At 48.9% G+C, this 15,269-nt stretch overlaps 2 protein-coding genes and 1 long non-coding RNA gene across 4 annotated transcripts in view; 1 reads left to right on the top strand and 2 right to left on the bottom strand.

Annotated features, from left to right (window-relative positions):
- Positions 1–997, bottom strand: part of PLCG1 (phospholipase C gamma 1) — a 34,718-nt gene extending 33,721 nt beyond the window's left edge. The window contains 3 exon segments of the mRNA XM_027623687.2: positions 764–899; positions 901–927; positions 929–997. Of these exon segments, the coding sequence (XP_027479488.2) occupies positions 764–899; positions 901–927; positions 929–982 (217 nt within the window). The 5' untranslated portion in view covers positions 983–997.
- A 213-nt stretch (positions 998–1,210) lies between these two features.
- LOC118357284 lies at positions 1,211–11,381 on the top strand. 2 transcript variants are annotated; one of them, XR_004820265.1, is made up of 3 exons: positions 1,211–2,888; positions 4,762–4,886; positions 10,045–11,381. It is a non-coding gene; the product is annotated as an uncharacterized LOC118357284 (long non-coding RNA). The 2 variants fall into 2 exon arrangements; XR_004820264.1 differs by having other exon boundaries at positions 9,919–11,381.
- A 143-nt stretch (positions 11,382–11,524) lies between these two features.
- The window catches only part of TOP1 (DNA topoisomerase I), a 90,420-nt gene continuing 86,675 nt past the window's right edge, over positions 11,525–15,269 (bottom strand). Inside the window, 3 exon segments of the mRNA XM_027623695.2 lie at positions 11,525–12,806; positions 13,841–13,990; positions 14,217–14,311. Of these exon segments, the coding sequence (XP_027479496.2) occupies positions 12,704–12,806; positions 13,841–13,990; positions 14,217–14,311 (348 nt within the window). The 3' untranslated portion in view covers positions 11,525–12,703.

Genomic DNA, 15,269 nt, shown 5'->3' with positions numbered 1-15,269 from the left:
TGGGCCAAGCTCTTGAGAATGTGCTTCCAAGGGCAAGGGGAGCCTGGCCCCTTTACCAAGAGTCCCTGTCCTGGCTCTGTGTCTGCCCATCCACGCAAACCTCTAAAATTCAGCTTCAAGACAAAAGCAGCAGCGGGAAAAAGCCACTGCCTTCTCTCAGGCTTTTCCAAACCAAACAGGACCACCTTCCACCCTCTCCCCAAGAGACAGATGAGTAGGCCTGGCTCGGATCCAAAACCAACCCTACCCCAACATCTAAGTTCTACTCAGGGAACCCAAAGGTTCCTTTGCAAATAGAGCCCCAACCCGGGGGCCCAGAAAGTTTCACCAGGCCTACTCCTTTGGGAAAAAAGGTGGTGGGCGGTGACCGTCTGGTCTGGCCGGATTCTGGGGCTAGGCGGGTTGACGCTGCCTGGGCTTCCCTCGCCTCGGTCAACACCACTCCCGGGGACAGGGGGGACCCGATGCCTGCCCGCCGGTCTCCAACGGGCTAGGATTTTTAGGCCTCTGGGCAAAGCGCCTAGAACACTCCCCCCCGGGCGGGGGGGGGAGGGGGGTGTCCTGTCAGGTGACTGAGGACCCGGATGCCCCCCGCCCCCGGTGACCACCGGGGACCAGGCGGGGGCGGGGGCCCTGAGGCTGTGGGGGAGGGCCCGAAAGTTTACCCAAGTCACTCCATCGGCGGCCTGGGCGCGCGGGAGCCCCAGCGCGGACTCCCGCGGCCCCCCGCGCACAGCGGGCCCCGGGGAAGGGGCGCACTTACTGGCCCCCTCGATCTTGTCGGCGCCACGGCTCCACGTGATCTGCCGCGTCTCCAGCTTGACCTGGAAGGTCTTCCGTTCCGGCCGCTGCGACTTCTTGGAGTAGAACAAAGTCATGACGGTGCCCACCTCGAGGCCTGCGGCAGAGGTGCAGCACCTCGGCGTCCCGAGGGCGCGCCGGGCCCGCAGCCGTTGGCACAGGGGGACGCGGCGCCCGCCATGGCTTCTGCACTGGGGGTGGGGGTGGCGGGAGTGGAGGGGGGGCGGCGGCGGCGCGGCGGCGCAGGCCCGACCGGCGGGAGCAGGAGGCGGCGGCTGAGGCGGCCGGCGAGCGGGCCCGGCGGCGGGTCCTGCGGGCGGAGACGGGGCGGGGCCTGAGCGGGAGGCGGGGCGGCTCTCAGGTCCCCGCCCCGGCCCGCGCGCCGGGAACAAAGGCGCCCGCGCGCCCGTGGAGAGGACCCCCGCCCGCCGCCCTCCGCGCCTGCGCCCCGCGACCCCCCGGACAGGCCCCGGTCGGGGGCGCGGGTCGAAATGGAGGCGGGAGCGCGCGCGCCGCTCGCGGTCAACCAGCTTGTCGCTCCGTCCCGCACAGCTTCCTCACGCTGCCCCCGGCCGGCCCCGTCACGCGCGACAGCCCCCGCGTCGGCCCGTCAGTCAGTCGTTCCGTACAGGCCCAGCCGCAGCCGTTTTCTCAACCTCGCTCCCCCGCGCGGCGGCCGGGAGAAGAGACGAGGGTGCAGAGCGCCTCCAGGCCCGCCGGCCGAACCCGGTTACCTGGGCGGGCTGCCCGGCGGAGGGAGCCAGCCAGGCCAGGCCAGGCCGGGCCGCCTCACACCCGCGGCGGCGGCGGCGGCGGCGGCGGCGGCGGCAGCAGCGGCTGCGGCGGCGGAGGCGGGTCCTCTGCGCGCCCTCTCCGGGGAGGGGCGGGGGCGGAGCAGCCTGCGGATTGGCCGGTGGGCTCTGATGGACAGCAGGCATGTCCCGCCCCTCCCTCTTGGCAGCGCAGGGCTGGCTTCAGGCGCTCCTGCGACGGCCGGGCTCCCGTCTGTCCCTCCCTTGCGGCCGGTGTGGCCTTCGACAGACCCGTCATGCGGAGAAGCCCCCAGGCCTGAGCGTCCGCTGTAGGGCCTTTAGACCTGTGGCCCCCGGTGGCCTCCATCTCTGTGCTTCTCATCAGCCACTGCCCCACCTCATGCTCCGCCTCCACGCGCCCCTCTTGCAAATGCTTTCCGGAGCTTTGGTTTTCGTGGCCTAATTCCCCGTGTTTTCCTCCTGCCTCTCCGGCCGCTGCCTTTCAGCCCCAGAAGTTTCTCTCCCTCTGGGCTAGGTCCTGAGCCAGTTCCTAAGGCGACCCGAACTTTCGCATGGCTTCACCCCAGACCCAGGCACACGTAGCCCCAAACCTGTATTTCCCCCGCATCCCACTGTCTGTTCCACGGCCCCGCTTAACATGAGCGTCTCACCTCCCTCCTCAAACAGCTCTTTCCACAGTCTTCACTTTCTCGGAACATGGCACTAAGTCTTCTAAGGTGCTTGGGCCAAAACCCTTGGAGTTATCCTTGATTCCTCTGTCGGCCTCAACCACCCAGCAATCTAGCAAGGCCTTTTTGCTTCTACCATCGGCTATCTCCACTCCACCCACAAGCCTGACGTCCATCTTGTCTCATCCAGACTATTTACTCTCCCTGATCTTGCCTGCATCTATTCATGCTTTAATCTTTAAGAGGAAATTAAATCGCGATCCCCTACCTCCGGCCTCAAACCCTCCATGACTTCCCACTGCACTTAAAATCTATACTCCCTCCTCTCCAGCTGGTCCTGTATGGTCGGGCCCTTTCTCTCTCTCCCTCCTTGTCTCTCACCACCTCGCCCTCAACCTCCATGCTCCAGCCACAAGGGCCTTTTAGTGGTTATTTGAATAATTCACATTGTCTTCTTGAAGCCATCCCTAGACTTGCCCCTGCAGTGTAGCTGCCCCCGTTCACAGACAAACTGAAGACACCTGTGGTCACAGTGGAGCCGGTCTGACAGATGTTGAGTCAGGCAAAGCAGGACAACCTTTTAGAGGCTAGAGGCCCAGCAGAGCACTCAGCTGATGCCAGAAAAGGACCCAGGTGTCAGGAATTCGTGAGTATATGAGTGTGTGCTCAGACAACCTACCCCGCTGGGTGGTGACTCGTGTCTGGGGCTGCCTCTGACTTTATCTTGCTGCAGTGGTAATTTGTGTGGGTTTGTGTTTAGATTCCCTCAAGTTGTGGCCCCTAGGAAGCTGAGAATCCAGCATGAAGCTGAGACTTTTGTAAGCTTCAGCCACCTGGGGAAGGTGGAGTGATTGAGATGGACTGCCACCTAGTGCCCACCCTTTAAAGTGGGAGGGAGGGCACAAAAGTTGACCCAGTGCCTGGCCTAGCACTACAAGGCTTACAGGTGTAATCACACCTGATCCTCATAATTATCCTCTAATCAGGGATTACTGTCCCCAATTTACTGATGAGGAACCTGAGATTCAGATGAGTTCTGCAACTTGCCCCAAGGCCACACGAGTAACAAGTGGGAATTTGAACCCAGGTCTGTCTTGAGTCCATGCTTTTTTTTTTTTTTTTTTGCTTCACAAGAGAGCTTTAAGTTGGTCCTGGTGGTCAGCAGTCAGTGGGCACAGAGGCTAGCTGGCTAGTCATTACAGGTGAGGGGAGGCCCTGGGCATGGCTGGCCCTGGGCACAGGGAACTTCACAGAACGTGAATGCTCACAGAGTATGGCTTGGGCTGCCTTGGGCTTAAAGTGGTGCTGCCCTGAGCTGCCCCGTGCTGGACTTAGTGTCCTGGGTTGGGAGAAAAAGAGAAATCCAGCACCAACGTCCAGGGATTCAGACATTAAACAGATAAATGGTTATGTAGGGACGGTTGTGATGGCGGGTAGGGAGGAAGAGCACAGAGAGCTACCGATAAAACATGAGGGCACACCTACTTTAGCTCTCTCTTAGTAGAAAAGGAAGACCTCTCTAGAACTCAGCAGAGGTCTACAGGATGTGAATAGCTGGCCAGGTGAATTATTAGAGGTGGGTGGAAGATAGTACTTTCCAGGCAGAGGTAACAACATGTACAAAGGCTCTGAGGCCAGAAAGAGCTTAATGAGTGTAGGAATAAAAAAGGCTAGAGTTTTATTAAGTGATGGGGAACACGGCAGGTGATGAAGCCAGGAAGACAGGTGGGGACTGAATGGTGGCCTCTCTATGCTTATCTGATCTTGTCCATTTGTCCTGGACACCCCCTGCAAAGTGCTACAGTCTCACTGAGCTTCTGTGCTGACTTGGGCAGCCTGCAGGCTGTGATACACTTTTAAAATTCTGTCTCCATTTTCTGAGAGCTTTCTAGCACGCAGACCATGTTTCCTTGCTTTTTGCTTTTGCCTCCAGGGCTAGGCCCCAGGGGGCTCCGGGAATCTCTATCAACAGGAGCTCATGTTTTCAGTCTGCTGCCAGGCCCTTAATCAGAAAAAAGGCCCCATTTCCTCCTGGGACTTCTGAGCTAGCATCTCAGGCCTCAGGTGCCTCCTTCACCAAGAGAGATTCAGGAAAAGCAGGGCATGCAGAGGGTGTGGCTGGTTTTGGGCTTCCCCAGCTCAGCATATATATGGGTACGTGGGTGTTCCTGGCAATGCATGCAGCTGAGCTGGCTTGGAGGGAGCAGCCCAGAACCCACACAAGATACATGCCCTGACATCACCCAGGCTAGCCCTGCTTGGGCCTGTTTCTGTCAGCACTCGTGCTTCAGCATGCCCTGGCCCACCCCATACCTAGGTGTGCCTGGATTCTGAGTATGGGTCCCAGCTCAGATGCCCCTCTGGCCCTGTGGGCCTGACCTCACAGATGTTTATTTATCGAACACTTAGAACAGCACTTGGCATAGAGTTAAGCCCTATATAACTGCTTTACCCACATTTGGCTCATTTACTTATTACAGCACCATGAGATAAGTACCCTTATTATTTCCAACCTACAGATGAAAAAACTGAGGCAGAGAGAAAGAGACGTGCTTCTGGACACACAGTTGAGAGATGGCAGAGATGGGGTTCAAACCCAGGCAGCCTGGCTCCAGAGTCAATGCTAATGTTGCCTTCCGTGTGGGTATGAATTATTTCATTGTGTATTCTCACCCCTTTCCATAATATCCCTACATGATGTTTTCTATTTTTAGTTATAGATCTTCCTTGCCGTATGATGGGGTTACATCCCAATAAACCCATCATAAGTTGAAAATATAGTGTAAGTCGAAAATGCATTTACTGTAATTGACCTACTGAACATCATAGCTTAGCCTAGCCTACCTTAAATGTACTCAGAACACTAACATTAGCGTATAGTTGGGCAAAATCATCTAACACAGAGCCTATTCTATAATAGGGTGTTGAATGTCTCATGTAATTTACTGAATACTGTAGTGAAAGTGAAAAACAGAATGGTTGTATGGGTGGAGTGGTTGTAAGCGAATGGGTTATTTACCTTCTTGATTACATGGCTGACTGGGAGTCATGGCCGTTGCCCAGCATCACGAGAGGATTGCACTGCATATTACTGGCTGGGAAAAGATCAAAATCCAAAGTACAGTTTCTACTGAATGCATATCGCTTTCGCACCATCGTTAAGCTAAAAAATCGTGAGTCAAACTACCATAAATCAGGGACCGTCTGTATTTGATTAAATGTCACAGATTAGGTTCTTTGGGAAGCAGACTCGGTGGCAGAGGCTAGTGTGCAGAATGTTTGAGAGGGAGGGCTCTTGGGATCAACACTGTGGGAGAGAGAGAAGGAAACAGGAGGGGGCACAGGGAGAAGTTAAGCTGTGATGCAGGCCTGGTGACAGCCTCAGGCAACCTCCAGGGAGCTGTCGTCTGGGGCTGGCTTGAAATGGCTGGGCCTTCATAGTCCCACTTCAGTCAGCCCTGGGAAGAGCAGAGCCTCAGTCACATGGCTCTCTGGAACCGAGGCGATCTTTGAGGGCTGACAGGTCTCCCAGCAGCAGGGGCAACAAGTGCTTCCTTGAAGGAGAATCTCTGTGCCCATCTCAAATGTATTCCATTCCCGTCCTTTAAAAAAATTTAGAGTATTTAAAACAAAGGACAAAAATATTGCATTGTAGAATTGGAATAGGCTATTATAAGAAGGAGGAATATAATACAGTTAGTATGGCTTAACATGACTGTTGTTACTGAGAATCAAATGTGGCTGAGCTTCCTGGTAGCCAAAGCAAAAACTTTTTATTCTGTTAACTGATTCTCCGGGGGAGAAAAATTTTCCTGGGGTGCAATTATAAAAGATGTTTCTCATATGGACACTTATTTGATTGAGATAATAGAGAATGTTCCCAACAGATACGCGGTTTTCTTTTTTTTTAGATATGCAGCTTTCATTTGTTCCTGGTAATGACCTTGCATGAATATAGAAGGGATAATATAAAAGTATAGCTCAATGAAGGCCCTTCCACAACTGAAAGTAGGCAGAGTTATAGGCTTACAGTTTTGTTTCCTCGTACCATTTTCTTTAAAACTGTTCTTTAAAATTTTTGCTTGGTAGTTTCTTATGTTAGGTGTCTGACTAGCTCATCTCTGAGTTTGAACTGGCTAACCTGTACCTCTGTATACAGCTGGTACTTAATACTCACCTCAGTGCACCTTGAGCTCCACCCCACAACCTACAGTTCAGGCTCTTGACCTCTGGCCCCAATATCTATCTATGGCTCCAACTTAGTTGTTGGATCTCACGCTTCTTCTTTTTTTAAAGATTTTACTTATTTCTTTGAGAGAGAGAAAGAGAGAGTGAGCACGAGCATGGGGAGGGGCAGAGCGAGAGTGAGAAGCAGACTCCCAGCTGAGTGGGGAGCCCACGTGGGGCTCGATCCTAGAACCCTGGGATCGTGACCTGAGTTGAAGTCAGACACTTAAACGACTGAGCCACCCAGGCACCCTGGATCTCACTTTTTAGGTCATGTTTTTCTGCTTCCCTTCGTACCTGGGATGGACCCTGAGCCCCCCAGAGCCTCGTGTTTTCAAGGCAAAACCAGGCCTGGCCCAGCCACTGCCAGGACTTCTCTCTCTGCAGACTCTACAGACTCTACTAACCCTTTGCTGATGGGCTCTTGTAGTGGGCTCCAGGTGTTGTGGCAGGAGAGCTGGGCTCCAGATGTACCTTGTTCAGGGAGGTGGGCAGGGTTACTATAATTGTTTCACTGAAGTAAGAGAAGGGGAGAGCCCTTGCTAGCCACTGGCCCAGTCCCAGGCTTACCTGCAGTTTTTCTGCTTTCTCTTTCTTTCTTCCAACAAACTCTCCTGATGCTCCTCTATAGCAGGAAGACAGCAGAGATGAATCAGACCAAGTTCTCACTCCACTTGTGGGTAAAGAAATGCCAACAGACGTTTGTCAACAGATGACAATTCAATGTGATAAGGCCCCTGGAGCACTGAGAAGAGACACCTGTTGGTAGCTGTGAGGGTAGAGCTAAGTGAGAGATAATGTGTATGCCTGGAGATATGGCAACTCCCAGTATAAGGTGATCACTTGTTTTTGCAATAAGGGCACTCCAGATGTTTTGTGGCTTCTTTGCAACTAAAACAGAAACATTTTTAGAGACACATGATTCAAATGGCCAATATAAGTTTATTTAGTTAAACATATTCTAAATCACATATTTAAAACAGTATATTTATGAATATTTATTTTCCTACATTCACCTTTGCAGTAATAAACTTATGTTCAAATTCTCTATGAATCTTTGATTTCTATGTAGTTGTCACCAGGAGAGCTACTTTTGAGTCATCTAATATAATTTCTGAAAGCACATCACCTTCACTGCTTTCTAAGTTTCAGAGTACTTTTGAAAAATCAGCTTGATTGAGGAGTAACTTACACATAAAAAAAAGTGGACCCCTTTTTAAGTGTAAAGTTTGATGAGCTTTGACAAATGTATGCCCTCATGTAACCTCCACCCTATCAAGGTACAGGACATTTCCATCACCCTGAACCTCAGTGCCCCTTTGTAGTCAGTCTCCCCTGCCCTCTCGTCCAGCAATCACTAACATACTTCCCATCACTAGAGTAGTTTTGCCTCTTCCAGAATTTAATATAAATGGAATCAAGGGGTATGTAACCGTGGTCTATGTTCAGCATGTTTTTGAGACTCATTCATGTTGTTGAAGAGAATACTTTTCGAGTCAGTATGTGATGCCATTACTAGAAATCTTAATCTAAGCATAATTACCTTTTGTGTAATATCAAAACAACTTTCTTTTCATTTCTTTCATAGGTATATATTAATGATCTGCATAATAACTACTTACTGTATTGCACTAAAAATTATATGGAAAATTTCAAATGTATGTAAGTGTAGACAGGATAGTATAGTGAACTTCCTTGTACCCATCAGCCAGCTTCAATTATTAACTGATGGCCACTCTTTTTTTTTTTTCTTTAAGATTTTTATTTATTTATTTGACAGAAAGCGAGAGAGGGAACACAAGCAGGGGGAGTGGGAGAGGGAGAAGCGGGCTTCCCGCCGAGCAGGGAGCCCAATGCGGGGCTCGATCCCAGGACCCTGGGACCATGACCTGAGCCGAAGGCAGACGCTTAACGACTAAGCCACCCAGGCGCCCCTGGCCACTCTCGTTTCATGTCAAACTCCACCCACTAACCCCTTCCATATTATTTTGACACAAATCTTAAGTCTGTTTAAGTATGTGTTTTGCTGAAACTGTTAAAATACACACACGTATGTGTGTGTGTGTATATATACACATATATATACTATCATACTATTGCCAAGCCTAAAAAAAAAAAAAATCAATGCTGTCTTGCTATTAAAGTTACCTTTAAGAGGCTTGTTTATATGTAATACTTGGGATTGTGAGAAATAATTACTAAGTCTGTGGTAAATTTCTTTGCCTCGTTTACTGATTTTGTCAGGGGACTACTTATAATCGTCCAAAACTAGCTTGACTGAGGTCATTTCAGGGTAATGTCTTTTCTCCAAAAAGTGCTTTTTGGTTCAAAACAAGTTGAGAGAGCATCCCATTATATGAGGGATTTTGTAAACACTGAAATCTAAGTAAACTCTTTTCTGAGTTTAAAAAAAAAATTATAAAGCTTTTTGCAGGAGAAATACCTGTATTTGATGTATATGGCATTTAGGAGGTGATTTCAGAGTTGGTAATTTACTGGATGTGGAGGTAAGAGAAAGAAAGGAGTGAAGGATGGTGGTGGCCCTAGACTCTGGTTGAGGGGCAGAGTGCATGGTGGTGTCTTTCCCTGAGATGTGACACAGCCCAGTGGCCGCGGAGTAGTTGGTACTGAGCTCAGTTCCAGAGATTTGAGATTGAGTAGCTTGGGGACATGTCCTGCAGCTCCAGCATGGGTCTGGAGCTCAGGAAAGGGGCCTAGGCTGGAGATGGGAGGTCTGGGAGTTGTTGCCCTCCTGTGCGAATGAAATCCACTAGCCCCTTTCTTCTGTGCAGAGGAGAGAGCCACAGAGCCAGGACCAGAGAGGGGAGATGACCAAGATGCAGCAGCCTGAGAGAGACAGGAGTAAAACCAGGAGAGGGTGCCATCATGGAAGCTAGAGAGAAGTGCTTGGAGAGGGAAGGGCTCACATGTTGTACCATTCCATTTGTATGTATGTCCACCAGAAAAGACTAATTTATAGAGAAAGTAGATTAGTGGAGGCTGGAGGTGGGAGTGGGGATTAACTTTACGTGGGCACGAGGGATCTTACTGGGGAGGATGGTATACATAAACTGGTTTATGGTCATGGCCATAGCCCTCAGTAGTTACTAAGAATATACTTGGAATGGGTGGATTTTATGATACGTAAAGTTTTCAATAGAGCTATTAAATGGAAGAGTGGTTAAGTGTCCAGCGCCACAAAGAACTTAAGATACAAAATGCAGAGCCCATTTGTTAGTTTGGTCATTCATTCGTTGGTGACTGTGGTCAGAATGGAGGGACGATTGAGTCAAGGTGGGACAGAAGCCGGTTGCAGTGGGTGGAGGAATGACCCGGCAGGGCGGGCGACTCACTCCAGGCGCTTGTGCGTAAAATGGGAGACAGAGGGGGTGGGGGCTGGAAACGGCTGGGAGCTACAAGACTTTTTTCATTTTTTAAATATGACATAGGCCCAAGGTGGATTTGACAAAAAAATGGACATGAGCTGCTGAGCAGATGCAGGGGGTAAGGGAAAGAGGAGCCAAGCAAGCAGCCAGATAACCTGGCACATGGAAACCATCCCACTTTGCCCACAGCTGGACTGGAGCATCACAGAAAAGCCTGTTAGGAGGGAGTTCTTCAGACTACACATCAGGCTTCTGCTTCTGGACAAGGCTGAAGTGTGAAGAGGGAACCAACCTACTGGAGTAATAAGCAAGGGGGTGGGTCTTCTCCCAACTCCGTTCTCAAGCATTTTTCGGGGCCTGTCCTCTCTGGCCCTCACATACCTGTCCAACCTCTTCCCTCATCCCCATTGGCCAGGTCAGCTTCCCATCCTCTGGTTTGCTCTCCCAGGCCTGCCACCACCAAGGGTGACCTTCACGATTTTTTTTGACCAGGATCTAGTTGCTGGCTCCTGCCCTCAGAGGACTTGTAGGAAGATCCCTGCTGGAAAAGGTAAGCAGGAGTTTCTCCTCATCAGTAAAATCTTATGCCTGCAAGGTCTTCTGCCCCTAATTTCTAGTTCTGGACCAAGGTTTGTCACCTGGTTGTGGACAGTCCTGCTTAAGTCCCAAACCTCAGGTCCAAATTCTCATCACCTACCCCCCAAGCCATTAAGTGTTTCGATTATTTCAAGAGCCTCTGTGTTGCCATTCTTTATGTTCAATGGTTTAGCTACCTCAACAGCACAGAATTTACAAAACTTGGCTGTAATTGCTCCAAAGCACTGATAGCTACATAACCTCCTTTATTCCTGGTGTGAATGCTCCCTCCCTCACGGGCCAGTGAAATGCAGGCTTGCCAAGAAGGACCTTCCAGGGTTCTCTTCTGTGGGCCAACACCAGCCCAGCCCCAGGGAGTTAAGAGACCATCAAGGAGATGGCTCTCCTCCCGAATATACCTGTGCTTGCTAGCAAGCCAGAGGGCCTAGGGCTAAGTGACCTTCCTGCTTCGTTTGGCCAGGATAACTCACCTTTCACCCTGAACCATTTTTGTAGGGACCCTACCAACATGCGTACAGGAGCCCTGGGGAGTAGTGACCACTCCCTTTTTCAACTAACCAATCAACACAGGGAGTCTACTTTGGGCCTCTGGGATCCAGTGAGTACTGGATTAGAAATTGGCTTAGCACCCTTAATTCCTGCCATCCTGACTGTAAGCTTAGCCACACAAGCAAACCCGAACAAGCTCCCTACAGCTTCTGGCCAGCACACACGGAAAGTGGAAAATCTGCCTCCCAAATACGTTCACGCCATCTTGCTCAACAAACATTTCCTACCCTAGGCTCCAAATAGTTGTTGTACCCCACCTGTTCTTACCGATTTTCTATACCCTCTCTTACTTCCTGGGCCTGCTTTTATCCAAGGATGTGGACTCTGGCTCCCCTCTGACCCACATCCACAGCAGCGGGACAGGTACAGCCCCTTCCAGGCCCAGCCCAGCCCCAGTTCCTGGGGAGGGAGCCACCCTTGCTGAGCTGAGCAGTGAGACCACATCCCATACGGGAGTCCCAGCCCTGTAGCCCCAGTCAGGCCAGGGACTCTGGGTAACAAAGAGGCAGACACTAGGTTTCCGTTAAGTTGTAGGAATTTATTTTAAATAACCTACAGTTGATTAAAAGGGAATTCATGATAAAAATAGAAGATACTTGAGGAAAGATGTGGGAAATGGACTCTGCACACACACTAAACTAACAATGCCTCTAAAACTAATGATTATAGCAAAAAATGTCTTCACATTAAAATTCTGCTTTTTATGTTTTTTTTCCATTTTTTACACAATTACAAAAGAAAAAATAAAAGCCCTAAATTCTTGATTATTTTTCCTTTTTTGGACCAAATACTCATTTTCCTCTAAATTATTGACTTGTGGAACTTTTTACACAATAAAATCTTTCAAGTGAAAGACTAGGTTTAAAATGAAAAATGGATATCTGAGAGTACAGAGAATGCTCAGAACAAAGAATGATGGGAAAATGGTTTCAGTCACTGATTATTTCATTATCCTTAGACTCACTCAACCCCTCATCCCTCCCCAACCCCAATCTACACGATCTTTAAGATCAAGAAAAGGTTTAAATATTTTAAAATAATTAAAAAGAAATAAAAATTCACATTTAAAAAGGAACACTCAAGTCAGGAAATATTTTCCCATCATGCTTTTCTGTGAACAGGTGTCTGAACCAAAACACTGCCGATGTCACGACTGCTTCAAGTTTAATGACAATTGATTCCCATGACAACAGTGACAACTCTCACTAACAGGTGCGTTGGGTTTTTGTTCTACTTAATTTTAAATTCCTGAAATGGGGGAAAGGGGAGGGAGTTTAGGAATTCATTTCTATTAAAATATAGAAGTTATTGCAAAACCCTAACTGTAAAAACGCACCAATATAATCGGACTTCGTATACAGTAGCTAAGAGAATCCAAATGCTTCAGTGAAACAGTGAATTTGTCTGGCAGAACTCTGACAAATTCCCATCCACTTGCCCTCTCGAAAATAAAAACAAAATTCAAAACAAATCATACAGCTAGAATTTTGATATCTGAAATATTTTTAAATAAGTTGTCCATAGGACAACTGGCTCAGCTCTCCCTTATAATATCTCCAGGTTTATCTTTTCTCAAAGATGTTGGTTTGTTAAGACTTGCCGCCTCTCTCCCTCAGGTGTGAGGGTTAGCAAGGCTCACAGTTTATCCATCTTCCCCAAACCACACTGTTCCTTTTCACAGAACCCTGCCCCTCAAGACTGGCTAGAACTCGTAGTCCTCATCAGCCATGTCGATAGCCCAGGCAAACTTCTCCCGCTGGGTTTTGTTGTAAATTTTCTCAATTGGGACCCCCCACTTCTTGCACCTGCACACAAAGGAGAAAGAAGGGGATTAGTGTCTCAGGGAGCAACAGCTCGGACCCAGGGTAGGGGGCTTGAATGTGCCTCCTTCATGTCCATCTGGTGAGAATGAATTTTAAGGGTGTGCAGGACATATTCTAAGAGCATCATGTGTCATTTAAATCATGAGCGTGACCTCTAAAGTTGATGTTAATACAAATGTACTAATGAAAAAGGTACACGTGAAAATAACTAAGAGAGAGAGTTGAGTAATTTGCTTACATTCTCATGCAGCTACAGAGCATGGAGCTGAAAACTGTAACCTAGCTGTCTGGCTTGAGTTCATGCTCTTAACCACTGTGCATACTGCCCCTCAAGCTAACCTAACCTCTAGCACCCAACAGAAAGGGCAGAAAGGGTGCAAGAGCTGAGTGGAACCCCTGACACAGAGGAGCAGGTGCCAGAGAGATGGATTCTTCCACCTAAGCTTAGAACAACTCAATTAATAAGCATCTTCAAAAAATAAAAAGCCCGCTTATTTTGGATGTCATTTTAGGACTGTGTGGGGCAAGAGGGGACACAAATAATAGAGAATTTATCGTCTTTGTTGTAAGCTTCCTCTAACTCTTTCTGTAGGTTGCTGAGATCTATATTCTCATTTTTATTTTTTTCTGCTTGTTCCTTTCCTCCTTTGCTTGTAAAAAAAATTTTTTTTAAAGTTCGAGTGCAGACAGATCGGCTCTTTTATAGTTTTCCTTTAATAAGGGCTAAGAATTCCCATTCCTGTTCTCAAGTTCCACAGAGGTAGGGGCTGCAACTGCCTTTTAAAAACAGACATAAATACATTCCAAGGCAGTATAACATTATTGACCATTTAGTGCCATTCAGCATGTTCTAGTGCATTTGTAGTACGCATAGTAGAAAGGCAGAGGTTTCCCAAAGGACTCAAAGTGTGAAGTGCAGGAATGGCATATGAAGGCCAACAGTGCTCCTCAACTCCCTCCCTCCCGTTCTCCTTTTCAAGCCAGCAGCAGGAACTCAAGAAGGGCTCAGTGCTTACCAAGCCACTGTGATCCTCGGATCCAGATAATTGAGTTTGGAGGTTCCCAAAGCAATTTGTTTATTCTCTTCTCGGTCTGTGGCCTGAACTTCGAGCTTCATTAACTGCTCCTCCAGTCTCTGCACAGCCTTCTTCTTTGACTCTACCACCCTGGAAGAATGGAAGTCATTCAAGAACCAGGCCTAGCATCTGGGACAAGAACACTGCAACCCCACCCTGCCATGCAGGGGCAGCAAAAACAGGAAAGCCCTAAATACAGAGATTTCCAAAAGACACCACTCAGAAACCCCAGAAAGGCTGGGGCCCCGGGGCCTCTGATACTGTCCCCATTTTTCTGTCAACCAAACCCCAGCTTTGCACAACACCAGGTACATACTTCTTGGTCTTTGCATCCTTTAGGACCTTGGCATCAGCCTTAGCACTTTTTAGGTCTCTCCGGGCATCTGCTAACTGTTCCTTCTTGGCATCAATCTAGGTGAGGAAGAACAGTAAGGTTTAAGAAAATCAGCCCAGAGAGAAAAAAGACAGGCTCCACCAGAGATGAAACCTAAAAGTTGTCTCGGCAGGCAGGCTGTCAGTGGTGTGCCAGGTAAAAAACCCCCAGCGGTGGCTTCTGGAAGGCACAGGGGAGATGTACAGTGACTGCTGAATTCAACTGCTATTTGGCCATTTATGTTCTTTGCTGACCCTTCAAGAAATAAGTGATCCTTCTACAGGGAGTGACCCAGGGCCCCCTTAATGCAGAAGCTCGGGTTAAAAGAACGTGCCAGGACTGGGAATGTGCTAATCTTTCAATCAGAGGACATGTTGGCTTTAGACACCTGGGAGGAGGGCCACAAATGAAAACTGTTTGTCGAATGGATCCTGTGCCAGGGTGTAGTTTCATTCTAAGAATACTACAGGAGAGAACTCTTTATGAAGCTGAGACAGGATCCTTGCATCTACTGAACCCAGCTCATTACTCAGATTCTGCCAGTGCTCTGGGAAGGAGCTGCCAGCTTCTCAAGAAAAAAGTATACGCTGAGTAGAGTACCTAAGGGACTTAAAAATGGCAACTGAAATACCCAGGAAGCAAACAGCTCAGCCAGTCTGTTCAAACCTATGCATGGCTTGGCTCTGGCATTCTGTTTTTAAAAGAGAGAGCTGAGACGGCAAGGAAATTGAAGTAGTTATCACTCAAAAACAGAGGTCTGAAAACATTTTTGGCTATGGAGCGCTTTCTATAAAGGAAGAAAACAAGGGCAATTCCAGCCTTTCTTGCTTATAGAACCCTTGAAATACCTCCAGAAAACCCAAGTTTTTCGTTTCTGCTTAAGGACAGCAGCAGGCAACACCACAAAACCAGAGCCTGAACCAGTCAGCTCATACTGCTGGGGGGCAGAACCTCGGACGTGCTATTGCCTTGCTAACCTGCGAGGTCAAGGGAACC

This window comes from Zalophus californianus, chromosome 8 (genome assembly GCF_009762305.2).
Source record: "Zalophus californianus isolate mZalCal1 chromosome 8, mZalCal1.pri.v2, whole genome shotgun sequence".
Lineage (NCBI taxonomy): Eukaryota > Metazoa > Chordata > Mammalia > Carnivora > Otariidae > Zalophus > Zalophus californianus.
Note: the sequence above shows the minus strand (reverse complement) of the source record. Positions and strands in the feature narration are given on the sequence as shown.